Source organism: Bos mutus, chromosome 15, assembly GCF_027580195.1.
Source record: "Bos mutus isolate GX-2022 chromosome 15, NWIPB_WYAK_1.1, whole genome shotgun sequence".
In the NCBI taxonomy this organism is placed as follows: domain Eukaryota; kingdom Metazoa; phylum Chordata; class Mammalia; order Artiodactyla; family Bovidae; genus Bos; species Bos mutus.
The window spans coordinates 44,362,222-44,372,306 of NC_091631.1; the positions used below are offsets into that span (position 1 = coordinate 44,362,222).

At 50.3% G+C, this 10,085-nt stretch overlaps 1 protein-coding gene across 7 annotated transcripts in view; it reads right to left on the minus strand.

Moving 5' to 3' along the window:
- PLEKHA7 (pleckstrin homology domain containing A7) overlaps positions 1-8,784 on the minus strand; it is a 231,841-nt gene extending 223,057 nt beyond the window's left edge. For all 7 annotated transcript variants that reach the window (XM_070384038.1, XM_070384037.1, XM_070384035.1 and 4 more), the window contains exons 1-3: positions 8,661-8,784; positions 8,468-8,544; positions 8,318-8,375 (exon numbers count right to left, since the gene is read on the minus strand). In XM_070384038.1, coding sequence (XP_070240139.1) covers positions 8,318-8,375; positions 8,468-8,544; positions 8,661-8,746 — 221 coding nt within the window. In that variant the 5' untranslated portion in view covers positions 8,747-8,784. The remainder of the gene's footprint in view (positions 1-8,317; positions 8,376-8,467; positions 8,545-8,660) is intronic.
- Between the last annotated feature and the right edge of the window lie 1,301 nt (positions 8,785-10,085).

The following is a 10,085-nucleotide window of genomic DNA, read 5'->3' on the forward strand; positions in this document are numbered from 1 at the left end:
GGCAACCCACTCCAGTATTCTTGCCTGGAGAATCCCATGGACAGAGGAGCCTGACGAGCTGGTCCATAGAGTCACAAAGAGTCGAACATGACTGAAACAACTTAGCAGGCACGTTTCTGACATTAGAGCTGTGGTTGAAGGTCTGAGAAGCCCTGGGCTGAGACAACATGCTCACCAGCTTCTGTGAAGCCTGAAAAGGCTGAGTTAATACAGCACTTGACTTTAGGAACTCACTTTGAATCTCTATGAGCCCACATCTCTGCACTTAAAAATGCCGTAATTGTGAGCCTCCAACCTGATAATATTCATGAAGCACTCCATAAGCAATAAATCATTAACCCAAACACTTCTCAGTGTTTTGGAAGTAAATGTTTTGATACTCATTTAAAAACAACAGACAAACAAAACCATATTTTCCCATGTTTTTTCCTCTGCCAATATTTACTTAAGACACCTTGACAGTTTGCAGAGATGTTGTTCTTTTACATGGAGCAAAAAGATTCAAAACCATGCTCTTTTCTGAAGACACAGAAAACAAGAGTAAGCACCTCACTAAATCACCAAACAGTTCACATCATGAACTGCTTTCTTACATAAGCTCCTTTTCCCAAAGTCCTCCATTTAGGAAGCCCAAAATTTACTCCCATAAATATTAAGAGAATGAGATCTACATCCACCCTCTTCACATACACACTGCACCGCAAATCACCCACCTGTCTTTTTCTGAAAATAAGAGCCTTAAGAAGCCACTTGCCATCATTTGTCTTAAAGAGGTTTTGCCAGATCTTTTCTGGGTTGGTTTTGAGACCGTGGCACAAATCACGACTCTTAATCCTTCCCCAGCTCTCTACACAACAACGCTCTTGTTCCTTTCACACAGAACCTAACATTTCAATCTATGAGCCAGTTTTCACCCTTGATAAAGCAACCAGGAAATGAAACATAAAGTGTGGGATTACGCCAAGGCTTGCAAGCTGGGAGAACCTTTTCTTAACCTTCAACAAGAGGTTTCAGAATTTCCCTTCTAAACAGATGTAAGCTGCTAATTTCCCATTCTTTGTGGAACTGTTGCTTTCTGGTCTGAAATAAAGTTGCTGGGACTGCTGTTCCCAGCAATACCTCAATGAGAAAGATGACAAATACCTGAATGAACAGGCTGGCGTGCTACAAGACAAATTTCACCACCATGAAGTTCAACATTTGTCTGGGGAGGAATACGTGGCAGACGGGACAGACTTCTTCCTAGGGGTGCCCTGGAAGACTCTCCCTTGGCTGATGGCTTAATTAAACTTCAAGAGGGCAGTTTCCTGGGCCATCCTGTATTCACAGGCTTCTATACCTAGTGCCTGGAGCTGACTGGGGTCCCCACCTGGACGTCCTGTCACGCCTGGTTCAACCTTCACTCCCCAATTCCTCCTCTCTCCCTTTAATTTCAGACTGTGTTTGTAGAATAAAAACACACATTCTAGATATTCAGCATTATTCTAGAGGAGTGATCCTTCTGAAGGAGGCCTGAAGCCTTGGTTCACGCCTGGTCTCCACTCCCTGCCTCCATGCGATGGGTTCTTCTGCCTGCCCGCTCCCAGCCGCCTCGGAGCACACAGCTCGGCCCAGCACTGCTGCTACTCACTCCTGTCCAGGGGCTCTGAGCACCAGCACTCTTGCCCCATGGTGTCTAGCAGTGGGGCATGATGGTGGCGATTCAGCCTGTGAGGTCAAAGACCTAATGTTTGCACTGAAAACTTTATATTCCACAATACAGAGAGGAACCACAAGATTTATGCCAAGAATTTAAATTTTTTATTTTTCTAAACTTAGAATGACATTAAATATCGATAGCAAGTAGAAATGCCATGACAAGTGGAGGAAAAGCCTGCAGAAGCAAAGAAAGGATCTTTATACTTTAATACCTTTAATGGCACTTTTTTGCATGGCTTTTAAAACACTCTGATTTTGCACAGGGTACTGCAAATCAGGTTTCCAGTCCTGCCCTGGGATCTGCTGCAGTCCAAAGGGCTGGGAGGAGAAACTGGCCTTAATCCAATGGGCACCCACAAGGAGAATGGCATCTACACAGGACAGCCCTGGAAGGCTCGAAAGCTAAAACCGAGGGCCTTCAAGCTAGATGAGACCTTGTGGAATCATCTGTTTCCCACCAGGACCCTGAAGCCAAGTTACAGCAGACACTAAAGCCTGGTATCCAGGGAGGGTGGGAGGCCTGGTCCAAAGACCAACAAACGTCTCGCTCCCCAGACACGGCATGAGGTTATAAGGTGAAGAAGCCAAAGGACGCCAGGTTCCCACACTGAGTGCTGTTCTTGACAGCAAGCGACAACATCCAAGAAGCCTGAGGTCCAGGTATCAGCCCTGACAGGTGTGGTTTCCGACGGCTTTGTTCCTTCAACTTGCCCAGTTTCCCCTACACCCCTGACCTACTTCAATAATACCAATGCCTACTCTGTCCAGTGCTGCACTGGGCACGAAAGTCTCGGAGGAGCCAGGACCCCTCCTCTGTGCCATTCCTCCTGCTTGTCAACTTAAGAGCTATTCAAAGGCTGCTGTAGGGAGAACCCAACTTACAGGGTTCCATGAAACCCTGAAGACCAGCCCACTGTGATACTCTAGCTCCCAAAGCCTCTTCTAGAACTTTTCCTTCATGGGTTTCATGTTTGAAAAGGGTGTGTCTGTCAAACTGTTTTCACTAAGTAATAGTTAACGGGGAATTCCCTGGTGGACTAGTGGTTAGGACTCCGCACTGCCACTGCAGGGCACGTGGGTTCCATCTCTGGTTGGGGAACTAAGATTCCCAATAGCCATATAGTGCAGGAAAAAAAAAATTAATGTCTTCCATTTCTTACTCATCAGAGACATGTGCCGCCACCACCAATCAGCACAGGATACCAAGGGCTGCTGCCGATTCAAGGCACCTCAATCCCCAGTAAAACAAAGAAGGGGTGTGGCCACACGAGCCCTGGGCAGCCTGACTCAGAGTGATGATACATGATACAAGACTGCTTCAAGTATCAACACAAGTTCTCACTGGTGATGTGGGGTAGAAGCCACCACCACCACTACCATGGTGACCATGAAGACTCCCAGCTCTAACACTTTAGCCAAATAACTGAACTTTCATGAACTTGAATTTCATCATCTGTAAAACAGGATAATCCATGATTTGCTGCTTCTAGGGCCTGTTAGAAGGATCAATAAGAAAAGGTACTGGATGGGGCTTCCCTGGTGGCTCAGTGGTAAAGAATCTGCCTGCCAATACAAGAGACACAGGTTCAATCCCTGGTCCAGGAAGATCCCACATGCCATGCAGCAACTGAAACCATGTGCCACAACTGAGCCCGTGCTCTAGAGTCTGCAAGCCGCAGCTACTGAAGCCCACATGCCCTAGAGCCCGTGCTCTGCAACAAGAGAAGCCGCCACAATGAAAAGCCCACACATCACAACCAAGAATAGCCCTGGTCCCCGAAACTAGAGAAAAGACCACTCTGCAGCACCAACGAAGACCCAGCGCCGCCAAAAATAAATAAATAACATTTCAAAAAAGAAAAGGTACTGAAGAACATCAACTGCCCTTTTCCGCCTGAATACCCAGGATTATACAAGATTCCTCGTTGGTAAAATGGAACTAGTAACAGTTCCTACTTCATCAAGTTGTTGTGAGAATTAAATCAGATAATAGTTACAAAAACAGTTTCTGGCATTTTTCAAGGACTCAAAAAGATGAAGCTATTACATAATTGCTGGAGAAGGAAATGGCATCCCACTCCAGTATTCTTGCCTAGAGAATACTGTGGACAGAGGAGCCTGGTGGGCTGCTGTCCATAGGGTCACACAGAGTTGGCCACGACTGAAGCAACTTAGCATGCATGCATGCATTGGAGGAGGAAACAGCAAACCATTCCAGTGTTCTTGCCTGGAGAATCCCAGGGACGGAGGAGCCTGGTGGGCTGCCGTCTCTGGGGTCGCACAGAGTCGGACATGACTGAAGTGACTTAGCAGCAGCAGCATTACATAATTGCTATTACTACCATTGCTATTGCTATTAATGACACTACTATCCCAATTACTATCATAACTTGGTCTCTGGCTAAGAGAAAGTAAAGAAGCGCTGGATTACAGGAAGTCTTCCTAGGGAATACCAGCATCATGGAGTCTAGAACCAGGAGAACCAGGAGCAGAGTCCTTGTTTCTGTCCCAAGTTAACCCCAAAACTAATCAAAAGTGCAGAAATCAAACTAAAATCCACCTGCCTTAGCTCAAGGTTTTCTGCTTCAAGAAACTTTTCTCTGGAAAGTATTCAAACATCTGCCAAATCTACTGATACATCCTAAAAAATTCACATGACTCTCTAGTCTGAGGATCCAGTAGGGAAAATACAAGCAGCTGCACATGGGCTTCGTCCTTCTAGCTGAGCCCTATTGGAAGAGGATCTATAAAAAATACAACACTCAGAAATGCTCATAGCAAATCTAAGAAAGCAGACTGAAAGAATATTTTTATTGGGGGAAAAGGAGAACAGTAACTCGCAAACCCTTAAGTCTCTCAAGAAATTGTCAGGGGAGGTAGGAAATATAATCGACTGCCATAGGGTCTCAGCTTCCCCACATAGATCACCTTTGAGCGCAGGGACACTTTCACATATTGCTTTCCCCTGGGCCTGGGAGGACTCGTCAAGGCCCTAGGAGTTAGAGTGCCAGGTAGGGAGTCAGGGTTTGCTGTAAGATGATCACCAGGGACTTGATACCAGTTACTGGAGAAGAGTCAGCAAAAGACAGGAAGGTTGGGAGGCTGTGACTATAGAGTCCTACACTCTTCAAGTCCCCCAGCCCAAGACTTTGCCTAATACCTCATGGAAAAGACAGAACCTATCAGAAAGGAATACCTACCTCTCCTCTCACCGACCCTATGAACCTCCTTATATCAGCTCTGGCACTCACCCTCTTCCTTTCTGCAAATGGCTAAAAGGCCTGGTTCCTGTCTGAGACCAATGAGACTGAAGTCCTGGATGCCTTCCCTCCCACTATCGCTGAAACACTGCTCCAGTAACTGTCCCATCTCTTTCTTGCATCATCTACTTCTCCATCTCTACTGGATCGTTCCCATCCAAACAAAACATGCTGTATAATCTCCCTCTACAACCATGCACCCCCAAAATGCACATCCTCTCTAGTTCTCAGTTCCTCAACTCCACTTTGCAACAAAACCACCTGGAAGATTTGCCTATACTTACTATTTCCTCACCCCAAGTATTCTTTTCTACTTATTTCACTCAGGATTTGTCCTTTAGGCTTGTGGGACCCCTCATTCTCCTGGGCTTTCTCCTACCTTTTCAGTCCTTCTCTTTTGCCAATTCCTAAATGCTACTCTCTCCCAAGGCTTAGGTGATCTTTTCTCTAAACTCTTTTTCTAAGTGATTCCATCGAATCTAGGCCTTGAATAACCTTATGATGCCCAAATGTATATCTCTAGTCCTCTCTCTCTCCAGGGCCCAGATTCACACATCTGACTAACTGATACAGTCACATCAAAATGTAACATGGCAAAACAAGATCTCATGCTCTCCCCCACACCTCAAACCTGCTCCCAGCCTTCCTATCTCAGTGACGTGAGCCCCATCCACTCAGGTGCTCAAGCCCTTGGGAGTCATCCCTGACCCTTGTCTTTTTCTCACAGACTGCAACCCAATCACTAAGACTACTTCTCTCCATCTCCAGCACTACCTACCACCCTCAGTCAGGCCTTCATTAACTCCTGCCTGGACTACAGCAATAGCCTCCCACCGCTGTCCCTGCACTTGTCCACCTACAGCCCACACTAGAGCAGGCAGAGCGACCATTCTGAAAATGTAAATCAGGTAACTCCCTGGCCATCCAGCGGTTGCCTGGACCCAGGTCCAATCCCTGGTTGGGGAACTAAGATCCTGCAGCCTCTTCTGCCACTTTCTCCCTTATTGCACCACACTCCAGCCACACTGGCCTTTCTGCTCCTTGAATTTGAAGCTCTTTTGTGCCTTAAAGCCCTTTCACCGGCAGTTTCTCTCTTCTAGAAATGCTTTACCAGCTCATCAACACAAAGATGGCTCTTTCTTGTCATTCAGATTATACCTTAAATGTCACCTATTCAGAACTCCAACACTAACCTCCAATCCAACCAAATCGCCCAGTTACTTACCACATCATCTTACTTTAATTTTCTGCATGCTAGTTACCACTATCTGACATTACTCTTGTTTGTCTTTTTACTTGTTTTTCTGCTTCCTTCCCTCCCCTACTCATTGCAAACTCCCTGAGTACCTACCTGACCAGTGTCTGCCTCATTCACTTCCGTAGTCGCAATGCCTAGAACAATGTGTGGTACACAGGAGAAATCTCATAATATCAATAAATGCAATTATGAGCCAGAGAAGCCCACTGACCAAGAAGTCTGAGGCCCCAGTAAGAAATAGAATATTTCCTGCCATATCAGGAAACAAGGATGTGACAGTCATCAGCCCTAAGGAAACTCAGGAAGGAGAATACCTGCCATCTAGCAGCCCTCAGGGAGAAGGCAATGACACCCCACTCCAGTACTCTTGCCTGGAAAATCCCATGGGCGGAGGAGCCTGGTAGGCTGCAGGCCATGGGGTCGAGTTGGACACGACTGAGCGACTTCACTTTCACTTTTCATTTTCATGCATTGGAGAAGGAAATGGCAACCCACTCCAGTGTTCTTGCCTGGAGAATCCCAGGGATGGGGGAGCCTGGTGGGCTGCAGTCTATGGGGTCACACAGAGTTGGACACGACTGAAGTGACTTAGCAGCAGCAGCCCTCAGACTACAACCACTCCCTACCATAAGCCGTTGAGGAAAGGAAGCTCAGGATGTGAAAACCAGGATCCTAGCTGAGGTACATAGGAAAAAAATGATTTCATTGAATCCAGACTCTTATATCTTCCCATACACAGAAGACACTAAATTCCTTAACTTGGGATATATGGTTTTCTTTAATTAACAATAATCTTTTGATGTTCAGACAACCTGCCCTTTGTTGCAAAACTGGCTCCTCCCCTCACCTCCTGAGCACTTCTCTGAGAGTTACTTGACATGCTGCCTCCCAGGCTTGAGACCTAAAAATTTCCACCGAATAAACCATAACTCTCAACTTTTAGGTTGTGACTATTTTTCAAGTTGACACCAGCCAGCTCCCCAACTTCTCTCTCAAACACAAATATGAGGTAGAATAGCAAAACAGCTATTGGTCGTTACTATAAATCTCATCCAACAGAATTTCAACCACCTGCCAGAGCCCAAAAACGGGGAGGGAGGCTCTGGGGTATTTTAGACCATTCGAGTTTCAAATATGTTGCTCCACTACTGACTAGCAATGTTTCAGTTGGTGAAGAAAGGAGTTCTCACTCACCCTTAACATACACCCGCGTCCATCCTTTGGCTAGTTTATTCATTCCGTGAGCAAACATTTACCGAGTACCTACTCTGTGCCAGGCACTGGGGCAGAGGATCAAAAGCAGTTTCTGAACTCCCGCGAGCAGGCAGGAGGCTGCAAAAAAACGCTGCAACACAGGTCCACACCCAGAGTGAGAAAGTAAAGACTATACTAGTGTTAGCGTCGGAAGGGCGCCTGAACTCCCTGGGCCTCGATTTCATTCCTGCACACCTAGGTCTAGGGGACCTGTCGACTGGGGCTCCCGAGCTTTTACGGAAAGCTGACTGACTACCAAAGGCAGGAGTCTTCGAGGAACGTAATTGGCCGACCGTTCCCCTCCCCACCCTCTCTCTCCCCCGCAGGCCCCTGCTTTGGAGCTGTGCGGAGTGCGGTTCCGACTCTCCACCAACCATCCGAGAGATCGCGCCCCAGAAGATAAAATTCCCCCAGACGAGACACCGTCCGTCTCTCTTCCTCTCTCCCGAACCCCAGCTGCTGGACCCGGATCAGAACTCCTACTTCTGCTCTCCCCAACCCCGGCGCGCGCCAGGTTCCTTGCAGCCGGAGACCCCAGTGAGGGGGTGTGTCCATGCCATCGCAACAGCGCCCGAATCCCGCCCAGTCGCGGTGTCCAGGGCGCAGTTTGAAGCCCCCGGCGCCCACATCGGGCCCTACTCCAGAATCCCCCTGTGTAGATACGGCCTCCTTCCCACCTCCCCCCTAGAGCCCGCCACAGAAATCAGGCACAAAAAAACCTCACACGAGTACGGCTCAGTGCGCGCCAACCCGCCCGGACCCGCGCGGGGGGAGGGAGCGGGGGCGCGTCGGAAACCCGATCTGACCCTCAAGGCACAGGTACGGGCCCGGCGCCCCCAACACTCACTCGATGAAGTAGCTGGCGCCCTCCTCCGTGAAGCCCTCCTCCCAGCCACGGGGCAGGTCTGCGGGAACGCGAGAAAAGTCTGATCAAACTTGGGCCACCCACGCGCACGCCCCCCCTCCAGGCGCCCCACTCCTCCCTTCCGGCGCCCACCTGAGCGGATCATGTGGCCGGAGTTGACGGGCTCCCCGGTGCGCGGGTGCAGCCAGGTCGTGTAGCGGAGCTGATCACTGAGGGAAGAGAGAGGTGCACCTGTTAGCGCCGCCGCCGCTCCGGGGGCGCCCGCCCGGCCCGCACCCCCGCCCGCCCGCGCCCCTGCCCGCGTCCTGGCTTTCCCGCGCCGCACTTGATGAAGAAGACGCGGCCGTCCCGGCACACGCCGTAGGACCAGTGCTCAGGTAAAGTGTCCCGCCCGACCGTCGCCGCCGCCATGTTCGCCGCGCGCGGAGCCGCCGCGGGGAGAGGAGGAGGGGGCGGGGGCGGGGGCGGGGGCGGCGCGGGCGGCGGCCAGGCGGGCTCGGCCTGCGCGGGCCCGGGCTGCGCCCCCGAGCGATCCATGGAGGCGCTGGTTCCTAGCGGCGCGGGCGCGCGGCCAGTGCCCGGGCTCGCCCGGTCCCGGCACCGCGGCGGGACTTCGCCGCCGCACCCGCCCTCCGCGGCGCGGTAGCCGCGGCCTTTGTCCCCGCGCCTTCCCCGCCCCCAGCCCGCCGCATGCCCCTTGGCCCCTGAGGCCGCAGCAGGGCGGGAGCCGCCTTCGGGGCGAGGCGGGCAAACTCTTGAAACAGGCAAACTCCTCAAATGCCCCAGTGAAGCCCACCGGACCCCCGCGACACAACTCTCCAGGAACTGTACTTCTTGTCTAAACCATCTAAACCTCAACAGGTTACTTCCATATTCCGAGCCCCGGTTTCTTCCATTGTAAAAAGTTCGCAGTAAATACCACATGGGTTAGGACGGTAGATCAAATAGCAGTGGTGTGAAGTGTTTAAATGGACCCTGGCTACCTATACGTGCTCTGTTAATCCGAGGTCAGGCATGATTTCATTTTCCCAAGTTTGCAGCAGGCAGATGAAGCTGGAGGGCACGGGTCTTCCCCAGACACACCAAACACAGAACCCTGAAGATACGGAGATTAGTGATAGGTGCTGAAAGCCATGCTTCTTCTCTTCCATCTTTAGAAGCACAGACCCCACCCACCCCCCAGGCAGGGCCTCTAGTGGGGGCTCTGCTGCTGCTCCTAAGTCACTTCAGCCGTGTCCGACTCTGTGCGACCCCATAGACGGCAGCCCACTAGGCTCCTCTGTCCCTGGGATTCTCCAGGCAAGAATACTGGAGTGGGTTGCCATTTCCTTCTCCAATGCATGAAAGTGAAAAGTGAAAGTGAAGTCGCTCAGTCGTGCCCGACTCTTAGCGACCCCATGGGCTGCAGCCTACCAGGCTCCTCCATCCATGGGATTTTCCAGGCAAGAGTACTGGAGTGGGGTGCCATTGCCTGGGGGCTCTGGAAGCTGCTTTTTTGTGGCCTAAGCCTTCTCATGTTCAGGTATTTGCTCTCTCCTCATCTCATGAGGGTTCTCTCCCCTGACCTGTCTAAAGGAGACCCTTTCCCTCCCCTTACTGTCTATTCCTTTACCTCTGCGCACTTAGTTGACATTCTTATTTGTTTATTGCCTGTTTGTTGTATATTATCGAACACACCCACCAGTAAAATGTCAGCTGGATAAGAGGAGGTGCTTGTTGTGTCTCACTCACTGCCATATCCCCAGTTCCT